This window comes from Paramormyrops kingsleyae, chromosome 20, assembly GCF_048594095.1.
Source record: "Paramormyrops kingsleyae isolate MSU_618 chromosome 20, PKINGS_0.4, whole genome shotgun sequence".
NCBI classification, from domain to species: Eukaryota; Metazoa; Chordata; class Actinopteri; order Osteoglossiformes; family Mormyridae; genus Paramormyrops; species Paramormyrops kingsleyae.
The window spans coordinates 16,252,362-16,270,304 of NC_132816.1; the positions used below are offsets into that span (position 1 = coordinate 16,252,362).

The 17,943-nt window shown below is 49.9% G+C and overlaps 1 protein-coding gene across 8 annotated transcripts in view; it reads right to left on the minus strand.

Annotated features, from left to right (window-relative positions):
* ryr2a (ryanodine receptor 2a (cardiac)) overlaps window positions 1-17,525 on the minus strand; it is a 149,559-nt gene extending 132,034 nt beyond the window's left edge. For all 8 annotated transcript variants that reach the window (XM_072703266.1, XM_072703261.1, XM_072703265.1 and 5 more), the window contains exon 1: window positions 17,374-17,525. In XM_072703266.1, the coding sequence (XP_072559367.1) occupies window positions 17,374-17,421 (48 nt within the window). In that variant the 5' untranslated portion in view covers window positions 17,422-17,525. The remainder of the gene's footprint in view (window positions 1-17,373) is intronic.
* Window positions 17,526-17,943: the final 418 nt, after the last annotated feature.

Here is a 17,943-nt window from a genome sequence, read left to right on the forward strand (position 1 = left end):
GTCAGGTTACTTATGGTTATGGTTAGGACAGGGCAGGGGTTAAGGTTGTCATAGTTAGCGTTAGCATTTTTCCCATTGAAATGAATGAGCGGTCCCCATAAGGATATGTATACCCTACATGTGCGTGTTTGTGTGTGTGCGTGTGTGAATGCTCCTTTGGCACAGACAGATCTAACCCATGGAAAGCACAGCCTCCGCAGTGAACCTCTTTACACTGTTTTAGGTTTATTTTGTAAAGTATTTTGAGAAATAATGGATTTTTGGAGATACGTGTTTTCCTATCGGACAGCGATGACGTATTTTTAAACCAGCACATCCCTGGCAGTCAACACCGGTCACTCCAGTCTAGAGTTAAATCAGTATGAAAATTTAATATCACAAATATAGTCACTAAAATTATCACGGTTGTCTGTATTATCAGGGTATTGTTAGAATGTGCTGAAACTGTTCAAAAAGTACTGATACACAAACTGAAATCGTTTCACCAAGTTTTATACTGAAAGCCACAAATAAAATGAGCAGTCTATGCACTTTTAGTGGGCATAAACATTAAAATAGTAACACAGCCAATACCTAATGCACACACATGAAAATCATATCAAACACGCATTAACCTTAAAAACCTCCTGAGTGCAGTTACTGTCTTTTCAAGGACACAAAACATACCCCGAGCACCTGCTTCTGAGACAATGTTGCTAACTTTCATTGATGCTGGACACTATTAAACATGATTTTTCCAATTGCGGTAATCAGCCACGAACCGGTACTACTAAGCATCTGGAATTTTACCATGAAACCGGTAACAGTTTCATCCCTACTGGTCGAACACCAGCGATCGGCACAGAAATCATGGACAGAACTCAAGCCTGGGGCAGGGACCCGAAACACTACCCCTCCCCAATCCCATTGTGGGACACTAACTCATACCGGTGGGTCACGGGGGTTTTTACATTAACCCAAACTGTGGAGGGGAGATTGTCTGCTGGCTTCCCTCACACCAGCCACAACATAAATACATATTTTATATATAAAATATATCCATACATTGATCTATCCCATCCACCCATCTTCCAACCACTCCTCCAGTCCAGGGTCGTGGTGAGCCTGGAGCCCTTCCCAGAATCCACTGGGCACAAGGCCGAGGGCGCCCTGCCTTGTAAACATAGCTGCCTGGATATACGCGTGGTGGTGGACGGGACGAGGCTGAGGTTTCCCTGCAAAGTGCCCTTATCGGCTTCTCTTAGTGCCCAAACCACAAGCCGCATTTTGGTTTATTTGACTTTATTATTATTTTTTTTTCTGGCCCTCACCCTGACAGATCTGTCATTCGGTCCCCGATCCCCCGCCTCGCACAGCTCACCGTCCGTTCCAAGCACGCCCTGGTGGCAGATTATTTAAAAAAAATACAAGTGATTCATGTGAATATTCAAGCAGAATTTGTGCAGAACTCATGATCAGATTACGTCCTTCAGAAGATGGGGAGGGCTTGCCCGGAATAATTGGATCCATGCGGCTGGAGTGATTCAGGCTCCATCTTCTGAGGGAAGATCTCAGCGGCATTAAGCCACTGGGATGTCGAGGTGTGTTTGACAAGCTCAAGGGGGACGTGCCGGAAAGGGGACATTCCTTGCCAATGTTTAACACCAAGAGGGACACGCTTCCCACAGTGAAGTATGCTTCAATTAGCCCCCCACAAGATAGCGGTTTGTAGCAGCTGAATGTCACATGTGACCTGGGGGTCTTTTAAAAAATGCCCCACATGTATGGAGTCTCACCACCAAGCAGGTAATCTGTGCAAGAAAGCAGGTTCTGAATATACATGGTTCTCTGCAGTAGCTCTCACGCCTTCCCTGAAATCAGGGGGGCACAGCTGCCCGTCCTCACTGGAGGAATATTAAGAGGCTTGCCATGTTAGAAGAAGAAAAATAAAAGAAGAAGAAAATGGTGACTTCAGCTGGGGGTTTGGAGGATTGAGGCTGGGATTGGGAGAGCTGAGGCCCCTAGAGGACCATGCTCACCAGGCTCTGCCAAACCAGAGCCAGGGTCTCCCCCTTAACCACCCTGGCAGAGAGGGCCCCTGTTTCGGCAAGCCTGCCGGTGCCAAAAAATAAAAAAACAAATTCACGGCTTCACCCGAGCGGTGGAGGTGACCATCACGTCTGCGGCCGGTAGAGGAGCGCTTAGAAGATCCCTTCCTGGGTCCATAAAAGGAGACAGGATTTCAGGTTCCCTCAGCTGACAAGAGGCTTCCTCAGTAACCCATCCATCTATATTCCAACCGCTTACCCTGGACAGGGTCGCCTAGTGCCTGGACCCTGTCCCAGGCGGCATAAGGCACCAGCTTGGGGTACACCCTGGATGGGATGCCAGTCCATCGCAGGGCAGGTACACACACCCACTCACACACATAATCATACACCGCGGGCGACTCAGAGATGCCAGAACGGAACATCGTTGGGTTGTGGGAGGAAACCAGTGGACCTGAAGGAATCCCACGCAAATACAGGGATCATGCAAACTTTATACAGATAATCAAACCCTGAACTCTCGCTTCGTGAAGGTAAGGAAAACCATGCGGCACTGGAAGGATGAGCTGCCCCCAATCTGTTAGTCACATGACACGTGGATAAGGTCACCTGATCCAGCAAAATAAAGTCTGAAATTGTGTAAAAGCAGCGAGTCCGCGCCTCGTTACTGAGTGCCAAACCGCTCTCTCCTTCAGACGCATGACTCCGAAATGCAGCTCCTTCATGCGACAGAGCAGCAACACATGCATTACTAAGCAGCCAGCGTTTGGTCCCAGCCGGCCCGGGAGATAATTAAATACCCCTAGTAGGAGACGCTGTGGGGGAGTGGCGAGGAGAGAGGCTCCGGATCAATGCCGGGGCGGCGTATCCTCCATGGGCGGCTCGCTCCAGGCACCGCCGTCCGCAAGAAAAAACAGAGCCTCAGAAATCACAGCGAAAAGCCCCCCAGGCCTGCAGGATGGCCGGAGAGCCTCGGAAAGACCAGGAAAGATCTTTTAAAAGCCCCCAACCCTGCCGGACGACTGCGGCGATTTCACTGTTCACGGACACAGATAAGAACACTACTCCAGAGTAAATGGCAGAGGTTCAGATTCCACCGTGTGTGTGGCATCATCCCATTTCCCGGGACTAGCTGTTGGACTGTAGGTTGGGGTACTTTGAGGGTCAGACAGGAAACGCCATTTCAGACGTTCCAGGAGCTGACAGATTCTCACGCCCATCTAGGTGGGAAATGAACCTCACCCGCTCATCCTGCCGTGGCTCAGGCGTTGAGCTGTCATCCGTCAGTCTAACAGCCACCTCCTCAATCACCTGACCGAAACCCCCCCTCTGCAAATAGGCCCGTCCATATAAACCATCCCAGAACCACGTCTCGTTTCCGCTCCGTGACGAGGCACTCGGCCGACCGCAGGGACAGAGAAGATCCAGCGTGGCAGAGGGGCAAGCGGCGGGGCGCGGCCTGGCCGGGATTAATCACGCCCCCGGCCATCGGTGCCCCACAGTGGCATCACGGGCGAGCCGGCACCCGAGCCAGGATGTACGGCCACCCACCAGCGGGCAGGAGAGACGTGCGATTCCCTCTACAGGGGGCGCTGTGTCTGAGCAGACAGCTATGAGGAGGAGAAAATTCAGGGAAGCAGTGGAGAAATAGAGCTGGGGAGGAGCCAGATCTTTTTTGTTTATATAATGTGTTTTTTTTCCCCAAATAAATAAATAAATACACTTTAAAAATGGCCGCCTGTGCCCCCGCCCCGTTGTGGCTGTGTGGCATCAGCGTCGCGTCTCCCTGTCTCATCAAAAGCTGGCCCGGGCCCAAGACCGCCACCCACCAGGTCACCCGCACGCCAGTGGGCGGGGAAACTGCGAGCCGTTAACCAATCAGCAGGAGGCCTCTATGCTAGCTGTGCGCATGGACCGAGAAAGCCCTCAAAACAACACTGTGGAGGGGGGGGGGGGGTTGCATTTTCTTTTAAAGTATAATTTCTAAAACTGTTGTCGATTTTGTTGGGGAAGTAGGCTAGTTAGCGGTTAGCTGAACAGAACCCCCCTCCTTTCAGGGGGAAAGAAGAATAAAAATCGATGTTCAGTCGCCGCACACAGAGCCCCTACTGCAGGAAGCGGGCGCCTGTGCTTTAACCGCCGTCTGGTGGGGGGGGGGGTGGTCACTAGAGGGGTCTGGTGTCAGCACAGCTTGGGGGGGCTGTTCTTATGGCTGCCGTGCACTGCGCAGTATGCAGGGAGGGGAGAAGTAGACTCACCACTGAAGCGAGGAGAGGACGGCAGGCGGGAACGCAGAGAGGGACGGCGGCAAAGCCGAAACATGCGGCTGCTTTCAGCCAGCTCCCGCTTATGTTTACAGGACAGAATGATGGACCACGTGAGCGCACCAACCTACATGCGGTGGGCTTGTGAACACGGTACACGGTACACGGTACTGCCAGCGCACACCGCGAGGTGGGCGGCCCATCTTCCCGGAAATGTCATCTCTCGCAAGACGGCGAGGATGTTCCCGGGAATCCAGAGGGCCGCCTTCTTAGCTGAGCTGCTCGGGCCGTTGCCGTGGCGATCCCGCTCCCTCCGCGATAAAGCCGGTCATGTTACCCACGGCTACCGCCGCCCTCAGAGTGAGCCGTATTTCATCTGGAACGGACCCGGAATCACACCGCATCTCCTACCGGGAGCTGGGTGGGAGCAAAAACGTGAACTGTCTGGGGGTGCCCAAGGACTGGGTTGGGAAACTCTGCTCTACACCATTTTGTTTTTTTTGGTGATCAGTGGTCATTGTTAACACACCACAACACATAGTGCGCAACAACGAAATGTGTCCTCTGCATTTAACCCATATGTTACTTTCGTGACATAGCAGGGGGCAGCTAATTCAGCGCCCGGGGAGCAGTGCTTGGGGGCGGTACCTTGCTAAGGGTACCTCAGTGGTGCCTTGCTGGTCGGGGATTCAAACCAGCAATCTTTCAATTACAAGTGTGCTTCCCTAACCATCAAGCCACCACTGCCCCATCACATACTTCTTTTTCAATACTTCTTCTCCTTCCTCATCTTCTTCTCCCACTCCTTCCATCCTGGTTTCCTGCCTTCTTATGTCGAATTCCACTCATCCCAGTCCTGTCCCCCTTGTCCTTCACCAGTTATTCTTCCACTCTCCCTGCCATCCTGATCCTCCCTGTCTGCTCTCTTCCATGTTGTCCTCCATTTTCCTTTGCCGCTCATCCTACATCCCTTGTTTTATTTAATTATCCAGCTTATACTTCTTCTTAGAGAACAGAGATGGTTACTGTCCACTAAAAGACATCCCCCCCCCACTGATGCACCTCATTGTCAATCACTCATTTCTATGGGAAAACCCAAATCCCAATAACGACACCCTTAATCCCTACCCAGCCCTAAACTTAACCATAAGCAACCAAACAAAATACAAGACTTTTGGCATTTTATAGTGATGGGAAAATGAAGCTTCATGAACCATTTGCTGTATTTTTTGACGCCACTAGATGGTGCTCTTGGCTTGCTTTGGGGCCTGTTTTGAGCCCTTTTTTGTGGTGTCAGAAAATACAGCCAGTGGTTCTTGAAGCTTCATTTAGTCATCACTAGCATTTTTACTTTTTTGATCGCATTCGCATTCGTCGAGTTGGTCCCCAAATGTGATCTATGCAGCCCCCCCCTCCACACACACACTCACACACACACTATTCCCGTTCCCAGCAGCGGTGTTTAACACCATTCAAACCTCAAACCATGTATTGGTGCCCCCCCCCCGCTGTTGGCCACACACAGTCACTACACAGGAGGGGGTGAGGAGCCGCAAAAGTATCTTTTTGCGTGGGGATCCAGAAACAACATCCCGTCCCTGCTGGTCTCCCCTCCAACAACATGGGAATCCCCCCCCCCCCGTGACTGGAACACTCCACCAATAAATCTCTACAGTGCATCCAGAGTCCATTTAGCAATTCCAGGCAGAAAGAGCAAGCAAGCAAAACAAACAGATAAATAAGAGATGGTGACTGCATACAGGCAAAGACCCCGGAGAGTTTTCCCATGCCAGCGTGGGCTGGCCGGATCACACACATCCCCGGGAAAGAAAAAAAACGGAGGGATCTGGCGTTACGCAACCAGCGGAGGTAAAAATAAAGTGCTGAAGGCAGCCAGTTCAGCAAGTTGGAAAACGCAGGAGCCCCCCACACAAACTATGCGTCGCCGGGGGCAACGGAGCGGTCCATCTGAGGCTGAATGGGGGTCCGGGATCCCGCGCATCCTTCTGTTAAAGCGAGCAGAGCAGGGCGGCGTGACTGCGCCGCATCAACTGCTCTCCGGGTCGGACCGGCAGCCGGCAGCATGGAGTAATTGCACCCACTGCGAGTTTAGGAGCTCCATTGTGGTAAGAGATATGGCTCATGGAAAGCAATCGATCCCTTCTCCCTGACTTCCTAGGGGTGACATCATCGACTCTGGTATGCCAAGCTACAGGCCAGTCATTTTCACCCCCCCCCCCCACCCCCGCACCCAGTGTCAGAGGATCAGTGCGGGAAAAGAAGCAGCAACGGAGTGAGGTGGACCTTCAAAAGAAGATCATAATGAGCATCCATGCTGAGGAACCTCCGAGTGCGACTTGGGGGCGGAGCACTGTGTGGGATTGATGCTGCTGTCATGCGCTGCTGCTGCCGGTCAAGCCAACGGCGACTGGGATCTTGGTTCAGGCCCAAGGAAGGGTGACATTGTGGATGTAACTTACCAACTGCGACATCGTGGGTGCAGACTTCAATCTGCCACCCTACACAGGCCGGCGTGGAGAACAGACTCATTGATGGACCACAGTCTATACCTTGCTTTTAGCAAGAGAGCAAACTCTTTCTTTTGCCATAATGTCAGCAAGCCTGGGAGGGGCAACCTTGGACCCACAGAGGTTTTTGTTCTCCTTACTTGGGAGTTTTCGTTCCTCTCTTCCATTGTCATCATGCTTTCCTCCTTTCATCTCTTTGTCTTCCCTAGTCCATGCTTTTGTATTATTAAGCTGGAATGTACCACAACACATCCATGTTGTGAAAGGCGCTATATAAAAATAAACTGAATCATATTGAACCCATAAGGCGACACAGGTGGCCGCATAGGACACCATCTGCTAAGTGGGCGCTGACTTAGCAAGCCGACTACACTTTGCCTTGGTCGGGGGGCGTCAGTGGTGAAGCTCGTCTTGGGTGCCATGTGAGCTTCGAGCTATACTGGCAGTGTCCCATTCAGCACAGATAAGGCCAAGCATGCTGAGATACGCACAGGTCCCAGGTTATAAATGAGAGCCATTTCCTAAGTCGAATTTGTAGGTAAGCGGGAAAAACACCTATAAAAATACCTGTTGGACTCTGATCAGCTGACAGACTTCCTCACGTTTCATGTAAACATTAGTTGGCACTGATGCAGTGCATTGTGGTCGATATGCTTAGCCAAAGACAGCTTCCATACAGTATTTGCTATAGTGTGGATAAAGTGCACATCAAGCATGCTGCACTTGGCATATTTGAAGAATGGGACACCCTTGAAGACTTGCATAAGTGTGGTAATGTGTGAGAGTGGACCAAGTGGGAGAAATGGGACAGAGCCCCGGTGTGCCCTGTGTGCCGCCCACTCCATTAACTTGCCCCGAAGCCAGAAGGAAGCCACTCCCCTCCCCATGAGCTCTTCTGTGGATTTTCTCCCATCAGGGGGCTTTGAGTGCACCAGTGAATGGCATGTATCTGGCAGCGATAATGGCTAAACTGGCAGCCAGGAGGTAATCCCCCTCCCCACCCCACCGATCTCCTCACACCCTTACAGCTTCTGGGACGCGATCAAAAGGAACAGCAATTCAGTTCATGTGCGACAGCACCCCACACCTCTTCCAATGCCCCTCTATCCAATTTTTCAAACAATTAGCTTTCGGAGGAAGATGAAGCCTCACACCAAAAACATAATTTGCTGGTTCAGTGCAGCGGAGAGTATTTTCCCTTCCTCCTGCCACCCGCCCCGGCAGAATCCACACCTCCAGACAGCTACGCCTCATCCACTCTGCGCTCGGCTACCGCTGTCTGTCTGCACGCCAGAACATCCCTTACATAAGATCAGTGTGATTCCTGATGACACACACTCCCCAGGAAGGAGCACAGCATGCATTGGGATCCCTCCACCACGGAGACCTTCTGTGGTCTATCCCATTGCATAGCGCAGGGGGGTCAAACTCCAGTCCCGGGGGGGCCGCAGCCCTGTACATTTTTGGGTTTCTCCTCATTTAACACACCTGATTCAACTCCTTGTGCTAATTACCACACAGATCTTGAGCTGAATCATTTGTGGTGGAACAGGGAAAGAACTAAGCTACACAGGGCTCCGGCCCCCCAGGACTGGAGTTTGACACCCCTGATATACAGTAGAGCTCAAAGAACCACCATCCAGATCATGCTGTTGATATTTTCCTACTTACCGGATTCACTTACACTTACACTACCTGGGCATTTACTGGCAGCTCAGCCTAGCTGCACTAATGCCTATTTAATTCCTTGACAGCCATATGTTTGTAATGTGTTATTTGCCTCACTTCAGACAAAAGCATCTACTAAATAATTAAATGCAAACATAAATGCACTGCATGGCCCACACCCAGCAAAACACCGCACATGCATTTCTGCTACAATGAAACTGATGCATTCTCATAAAACCCTGAGTACCACAGTAACAATAATAACGTATAACGGGGATGAATGTTAAGCTTTCTGGTTTAACACCTGAAATGCTCTTGCAGGGTTGCCAACTTTGGTCAGCTCGCTGGAGTAAAATTTTCAATTTGAGACAAATCTTTTCAATCATTCATGTATGTAAGAGTTATATTGCCTTGTAAATAGTCTGTAGGGTTTGCAAACTACCCCAACGCTTTTGATGTAGCTAATTTTAGGTTTATAATGAAAAAATATAGATTGGCCATAAGATTTCTTGTATGAGAGTGTCAGATGCCTGAGAGTTGGCAACCATGCTTTCTGGTCACCTTCTTCACTAATATTTATGACAATAGGGTAAATATGGTGAAAATTGGTTTCACCAGTTTCAGCACTTCCAAAACAAGCATCCTTCCTCCATTTACCAATTGCGTATGCGCAAACAAAGAGTTAGAGATCAGTTTAAAAGCATAGGCAGGTCCTTAGTAGTACACGCTCCCGCACCGACACCGCAAGTTTCCCGTTCCTCTGGAGCGCCGTCCGCGTCCCGAGCTAAACGGCCGACGGCTCCCGACCGCGCTCCGAAAGCCGAGGATGACCGATGATGACGTTCGCCAGCTGCCGAGCGACGGCCGATAACTGCAAACGAGGGGCTCAGGCACGGGGGGCAGCTAATCGCAATACTTCCTGCGAAATTTACACTTACATTTAAACAAAAAAAACCCGATGTAAAAAAAAAAAAAAAAGTTCTATTCTCTTCTGTTCGCTTTTGTTCTACATTTCCATCCATCAAAATGATGGACAGCGTTTGCACTATTGAACCAGTGCGACATTTTTCGTCTAATTTTTACGAATCATTTTCCTCCTTTCCTCCGTGACAGGGATGCATAATATTAATCAAAACTGGAAAGCTCTTTCGATGCAAATAATGCTTTAAGAGACCGAACTGATGATTAGGCTAATCACAGATCTGACGGCTGATAGGGCATAACTACAACCACAGGCATTTTCAAAATCAATATCTTCACGGTGAGATGAAGCACATTTCCAGTGCAGGCGGTAACCTGCGCTCACTTTTACCAACAACCAAAACGTGTCGTTATGACAAGAAATTCATCAGCTCTTTTCAAGAAGAGTGATAGCGCTTCAAATACAAAATCTACTGGTTTTGATCCTCAGCGAGCCATTGCCTTTTTTGCTGTTTAATTTTGTACCCAGATCGGTACCCCTCTCAGGCTGCTGCATAGCTGAAATACCTCCGTCTGACGATACTTTCACAGCAAACAAACGTCTCCTTGTTCGAAAAGTGAAACGCGCTGAATTTGACATAGTTTGACAGGTTGGTCAAACTATGTTATTGGTTATACTGGAAGACACATCGACACCTTTATTCTGGAAAAAACTCCTCTTGTACCATTTAACCCATCTCCTAGACCAGTATTTACTAAAGATGGCCGATTAACCAAACCCCAAACTGTATTAAGTCCATAACAGGGAGGTTTCTAGCTGTGGGGCTTGACTTTCTTTTTACTTTTTTGAAGGCATCAGGGCTAAAAATACTCAGGGCTCAGCTTAAAATACTCAAAAGTGATTGGACCTAACGGCCCGCATGGTCCATAACATACCATAAGTCCTACAATAACCACACCTTCAAACGTGGGCACGGTTTCTGGTTCCATCTCGCGCACACTGCAGGAGTTCGACTGCAAAGCCAGGTTCTCACCTACGGTCACAGCTAAGGTCAGACACACATTCAAGCCTTTAAGAAAAGTCTGTTCGCTGGCATCGATAAGGGCAGAAATACAGCAGAGAAGCTTCTCAATCTAATCTAATAGTCTAATTAACAAGAAAAACTAATAAATGACTCAGTGAGCAACAACCTAAGCAGAAGATAGCGGAAGGCTTTTGGAGAGCTCGAGGCGTGATGCTGTGCTGAGATTTCCTCACCTTCGGCCACTCCCATTGTTCGCTGGCCTCTACCTGAAATGGGGTCTGAATTTCCCGGGACTGTGGAAGGACCGAACGCCCAAGACATGCTGGATACAGGAGCCACTTCATCATGGACAACCAGTGTGGAATTCCAGGAGAAGGACCTTCACAGTGCAACAGATTCCAGGTCTGATCCCTGACGAGAAACCAGGGGTCACCTCACAAGCTTTGTGGGGGCTCCAGAGTCCCTGTGCACCGGCGAGATTTATGAAGCGAGACGAAAACACCCGTAGGTCGCCATGTTCAAATATCACCAAAATAAATCGTCCACCGGGGAGGGCATCAAGAAAACAAAAAAAAACAAGCAAAACAAAGAATTCTCTTGACATACAAAACAGCCCCAATACACTCCCTACCTTCTAAAACTCTCCTACATGTTGATGGTTTTCCTGACAACCCAGAAATAACAATGCATTACCCAGGTAAGACAGGTTGTTTTTTTTTTGGGGGCCGGCACTGAAAAGGTCACCTTTTGCGCTGCCCCTCTGTTTGCATGTCTGTCTCCCTTCAATCGATGAGAAAGGTCAAGTTCAAAGCCTGTTGTCCTTCAAAGGAGCGAACGGCAGAGTTCCTCCACTGTCTCCCTGCCAGATTAGGGGTGGGGCGGGGGGTGTTCTCCCCTGACTGGGGCTCCGAAGCTTCATGCCCAATTGGATAATTAACCTGTTACTCTTTTTCGGGCACAATGTGGACACCCCAACTCGGGGCCTCAGGAGATTAAGGGGGGTTGGGTTTAGGGCCTAGAAGGCAATGGCTGGTAGGCCTCTGCTGCATCGCAGTCTCAGCAAACAGTGCGTTGCCCAACATCAATTATGGATCATGTGATCATCTGCAACACAGCCCGGCTGGGCGTTCACGCTGACACTTATGTTTTGTGACTTTTAATTATTCATGCGAGAATTATGAACGGGTGCTCAGAAAAAGGCCACCATGGGGGGAAACGAGCGTGTCGGTGGACGGCTTTAGGATGTAAACATGTGGAATGGAAACAGGGCTCCACAAGGGGGATCCCCGACTAACGAGGGCCAACATGGATGTGCTCAAATCTAACAGAAGATGCAAGAATTCTTTTTTTTTAAATCACCATGAGATCATGAGATCACAGGAGAAGCCTGAGCCAGCTGAGTGCTGTAGATTTGAAGCGAAGTGAGGTACAGAAAACACAACAAACGAAGTCTGTTCCGGATGATTCTGGCTAGAAGCATCCTACTCTGGATCATAAAATTAGCTTCTTCGTTATTATACAGCTACATCACGGCACCACTCTGTTATTTTGGCTTTAGCACACTAGCTAAGCCTGCTGGCCGACGTGCTCTGCGGGATGGTGTAAAGTGTCCCTACCAGCGCCCTGTCGTCCCCAGACAAGCAGCCTCTGGTGACCTACTGCCGCTCCCCAGTGATTCGCACTGATAGCGAGACTCAATACGCTTCAGCCTGAATTAAGGCGTGGCACCTGCAACCACAGGGGAGTTTATACTGAAAGATTCTTCGTTCTGATTGGCTCCTCTTCGGCCCTTACTGGTTAGGCCTTGTTGCAGGTGTGATGTCCCGGAGGGAAACTGCTGTTAGACCCGAGGGTAAACCGTCAGATTGTACACCCACTAAATCACTCAGGCACATGTGCAACATTACCTCTATATATATATATATATACTCACCAACTTATTTATTGCCATTACTATTTTTATATAGAAATTGTTGAATGTAGCATGGACTATTGTCTTTTTTTGTCTATTGCGTAGCAATGTACTGTGCAGTTTGTAATTACAAACAATTTCCTCCGGGATAACAAAAGTATTCTGATTCCGATTCTGACTGAAGCAGAATTGCTATAATAACACTTTCGGCTGAACTGACGTATGTGATCTGTATGTCATAAGCTGTAAGCTGTGCAGAAGTTTCCGGCAGGCAGCCAAATGTAACAGTGATGAGTCACTGGTCAGTCCACTCTGCCCCTTTTCCCTCGTCACACTCATTTCAGCCAAAGCCAATCTGCCTTTCCGCACCCTCCTCAGGAAACGGGCATTCTCCTCGAACCCCTAAGTAACCCCAACCCCGCTGGCTGGCTTTCAGCCGTACCCCAAACGCCCGGGTATCCAAGGTGGAGGCCGATCCTCGGCTCGGCGCCCCTCCCATGCCCGCTTTGGGTGCCCCCGCCATGTGGACGGCAGGCGAAGTTCCACACCGATGCCCATCAGTCCCCCCCACCCCCCCCCCGAGTGTTTTGCTCAGGATACAAGTAAAATAAAGCTTTCAAATCAAGCAGATAGGGCAAAACCTCACTGCTGATTCCAGCTAAAATACTTAAGAGGCAGAATTAATATTTCTTCTGCATCATATGTATTTTGTGTCGTGCGTAATAAAACACACACACAAAGTATACAGACCTCTATGTCCTTCCCGGCTTCGGTGAGGTAATTCAAACACAAATGTCAAAGTATCAACAGCAGCATCTCAGTGGGACTTTAACCTGCACATTTTGACAGCAAGAAGAAATGCTACCAAACTACCTGCCCCAGATCTCGTGTCCGGTTACCCTGCATGACACTATTGCCCTGAGTTTGCCCGTAGGATGCTGGGAGTTGCTATGTCACCCTTATTTAACCTGTATGACCTAGTGGTGCCCCAATTTTGCCTGTAGGACCCAGTGGTGCCCCGATTTTACCTGTATGACCCAGTGGTGCCCCAATTTTGCCTGTAGGACCCAGTGGTGCCCTAATTTTGCCTGTAGGACCCAGTGGTGCCCCGATTTTGCCTGTAGGACCCAGTGGTGCCCACGATTTTGCCTGTAGGACCCAGTGGTGCCCACGATTTTGCCTGTAGGAGCCTGCAGCACACTAATAGGCTGCCGCTACGCTGGTAGCATAGGTACCCGTTCCACCTGCCTGCTGCACAAGCCAGGGTCCAAGGCCGAATCACTGAGTGACGCCTTTGTCTGCAGGGTGATGGGGGGGCGGGGGTGGGTTGCCACTGCTGCAGTGCTGCGCATCTGCAGCAATTCAAGGCCGGGCTTCCCACAAGCGAGGACGAGCTAGCCCCCTTATTTACCCATCCATCGACAGATAAACACAGTCCATCCTCAGCAAGGAGCTGGCAAGCGTGTTCCTTATATAATGTGAAAAATCGGCACTGTGTGTTATTCAGAGCAAGCGGAGAAAGACAAAAGCGCAGTTACATGATCGGAGAGCTTGGGGGGGGGGGGGGGGGGCGCGCTGTCTGAGTGCGGGGGATTGCCTGGAGTCCAACTGCGCGCCTTCATGCGTGTGCGGCGCATTCGGAGGCGATCACGGCGGTTGGGGTTTCCCAGTCCTTCAGCGCTGAACCCCGGAGTGCAGGGTATGAATTAATACCCAAAAATCCAACCAGGTGCAAACAGCGCCTCTGCCAGGTCGGTGAGCGCAACGACAGAGATCCTCTCAGCGGAACAGACTCACTGCCAAGAAAGATTCACCCGACAGGGGGACTGATGCAGTACTACCGTCAGAGTCAATCCTCAAACCCACCCCCCCCACCCCCCGCACACACACACCCACAGCCCAGAGAAGCCGTACGAGCGCGTTATGTAAGACGACGCTAGCGGGCCTTCTGCCGCAAAGACCCCTCCTCCCCATGCAGACAAAAGATGAGGGGGGAGTCTGTAAAGACAATCGCCACAGCAAATAATATCATCTAGAAATTAATTAACGCAGGATTTTTTTGGAAGACGCACAGACAGTGGGGGGACTCTATCCACAGCGACAGATCTACGTCCTGCGACAGGCTCAGGGAGCCACCAGAGCCCCCCCCCCCGCCAACCCCCCCCCCCTCCACTGTAATTAGAAAGTAAATCAGACAGCCACAGCAGCAAACCACGGAGGACTCTATTAGCCAGGACAGGCTGAGAGTCCCAATTCGATTAGACGGGGGCTTCTGCAGCACAAACCCCTACATCCCTGATGGGGGGGCGGAGGGTTAGGGAGCACCGTGATGAAGAGGGGGTGAGGTGGCCTTTTTTCCAGAACAAACAGCACATTGCTGCGATCCCCTTCCGGCACGTTCATTTTGCTGGACGGACTCCGACTTACGTTCGTCCTGCTACCAAACAAACTAACAGTCCCCCCCCCCCCTAGGTTAGTACTGCAGCAGCTCCCTGTAGTATCTGTGCTGCGGTGGGTGAACAGCATGAGACAACACTGATGGCATGGGGGTGGGGTGGTCAAAGGTCAGCCATCAGCACCTCAGGACACACTAGCCCCCCCCCCCCCCCCCAACTGAATTCTGCATGTCGCTGATAGATGGGAAATAAGACTCGCTCTAGACAGCATTTATGTAACTGGAAAGGATCTCATCAAACATTGATGTGGTGGAGGGAGCACTTATCTGAGGAAGAAAATCGCACCGATCCTGCGGGTGCCTCACACTCCGAAACCAGCACCCCCCCCTCACCTCCCCCTCCCTGTGGAAAATGGCATTGACAACCAAACCGTCATCACAGAATACCTAAATAAGTAAATTAATCAATTAATTCAAATTAAAAACACATTTTAAAAGCAAATTTGATAAATTATTCCCACATAATCGCAAGATGTTTAGCGAGGGCAGGTCTCAGCGCCACTCAGTACGAAACCTCCCCCGTTTATCCAACCACGTCAAAATACGATCTGAAGTTTAACGCGACATCATCATCAAATCTAACGGGAAGTGCTTCGATCCATCAACACGTCTCCCTGTCCCACACGACAGCAAGAAAGGGTGACGCGATGACAGAAAGCATTGCCAATAAGCATGCCATCTTTCATTACTACTTCAGGGTGATCTATTTGTTGTGATTGTCTCGGGCTTATTATGCCAGGTCGGCTGTGACAAACTGCAGACGTGGAGCGTGATGCGAATGGGAAATCGCCTCCGCTCCGCCTGAATTTTTCACACAGCTCTATTTCGTATAAAGTTTTTACATTTTTTCCCCCTGCAACTTTAAATCTGAATGTCTGAATTTTTGCAAAGTTTTTACTTGGATTAGAAAAAAATACACGCAACATGCACGGTTTTTTCTTTTTTTTTGTGTGATGTTGCTCAAGGTCAGATATAACAACAGCAGATCAGAAAGGTGGCGAGCCAAAGGCGCCCCAGCCCCGGGCGCTAAAGACCCCCGAGTGTCCCGCCGCCCGCATTAAACCCAGCCAACCTGTGGCGAGCGCACATATGTTATATAATTATGCAAATGGACCAACACGGTCTTGCACCGTTATCCCTACCGGGAATGACTGACAAGTGATTATTCTTTCTGTTTGAATCTCCTGGCAAGCAACTTATGGCTTATTCGGTGATTCATGAACCACCTACTGACTGGACTGCTCACTCTTCATTATAAAGAAATAATGAATAAATATTACAGACGCATTATAAAACGCATTAATTCTCCGACAGTAGGCTATAAATTGTAATCAGACACAAATGCACGATTTGGCATTCCGTTTCTTAACCGACTTGTACATGTACATCTGATTTTAAAAACATTAATAAAGGATAAATCTTGCAGTCCTCAAAGCCAAACCACCCGGAGACCCCGATCTGTGTGTAATAACCTCCCCCGCAGAGACGACAGCCAAGAGGAGCAATCACCCGCCGATTTACATTGAAATTCTGCATTAGAAGTAATGCTGCAATAAGAGGGAGGGGGGTCTATGGTAAAATGGCCACTGCAATTTCTGACCACTTTTACCTGGAATCGGCGTTAAAACTACGCCCGCCGTAATAAACTGCACAACAACCTGTACACCGAAATTGCAAAAAGCAAATGCCATCGCTTGTTTAATGCAAACATATGCTATAACAGATCTGAAGGGATCTTAAGCACTGACAGTAGCTTCAGGTAAGTCGACTAGGGCAGTTTTTGAATAGCAAGGTTTGTGGCACAGCAAATCGTAAGCAATGCATTGACATAATGCACACAAAATTACAGCGTGGAGAGCAAACAGGCAAATATGACCCCGCCTTCAAAATGCACCTCAGCTACTATGACAGGAAAACGCTTTGGGTGGGTGGGGTAAGTTATCGTTAAGTAATGCCGGTTATTGATCGACTCCATCTTGACAGGAGGAGGGCTGGCGGTACATGGCGTTCTGCACTTGACCGACTAGCGGACTTGTTTCCTGGGCTTTGCGGGGATGACGGAGCATCGCCGGCTGTTATCTGCAGTGCTGGAGCCCCGCTTACCCGCGGACGGGAGTGGGGATGTGGCCAGCAGGAGTTTTCAACTGCGCCTGTCAGCGGCATTGCTGGTCCGCACATCACCCCCGATGACAGTCATGCCTGGGGGTCGCAAACCCCAAGCCATCACCATCACCGTCACGGTCATTATCCACTTCCCCGTCCCTTTCCAGTATTGGGATCTGGATCTCGGGGACCATGGACGCTGCAGGTTTTTTTTTTTTACGACCCCCTCCCACACTATAACGTAGTGTCACGGTCGGGAAAAAAAGGTGCCTCTTGGTGAAATTAATCACCGTGCGCGTTGGGAACAGATGCAATTTCACGCTTTTTAAAATCACCATCGACAAACGCGCCCGGGCGTCCGGCGGCATTTCGGGAGACAAACTCAGGGATGCAGGAGCACGCGGCTCTGCGGACCAGCTGGATCTGACTCGGCAGGAAAGGAGAGGAGGGATGAAATCGTTCATACTTACAGTTCGCAGGAACTGGATCTCATCTTCGCCTTCCCCCCCTTCGGCCATCGTTAACCGCGGTTTAGAAGAGCTGCACGGAGAGTTGTGCAGGAGGAGGCGGCAGGTTGAACGCTATAGCCCTGTTAGTGGCCGTCTGAAAGGCGAGCTCATTGGGCAGCCGGCATACCCAAAGGGAGGAGCCGGCCAGGTACACGGCGGAACCCTGAGCCGAGCTCGGCGCGCCCCCTATCGTACGGCCACTGTACTGCACGGCAACGGACCTCCGCTCTTTTCGCCACGATTTAGGTCTGGGGCATGTACCTAAAGTGCCCGTTTGGTCGGTGTAGGAGAAAATAAAGGCTTTGTAGTTGTAGACTTATAACGACATATTTTTTTAAGGTTAGGTTAAGCTTATGTTGAAAGGATTATAATGTTTACTGTGCTGCTTTACTGCACTGAAGGGTTACGGTGGTGGTCTTTTTATTCTCAGGCGAATGTCTAAGTTTGTATTATTAAATGTCTCATCCATATGCAAACATACTGTACTTACATATACGCACGCAGGCACGCACGCGCGCTCACACACGGGAG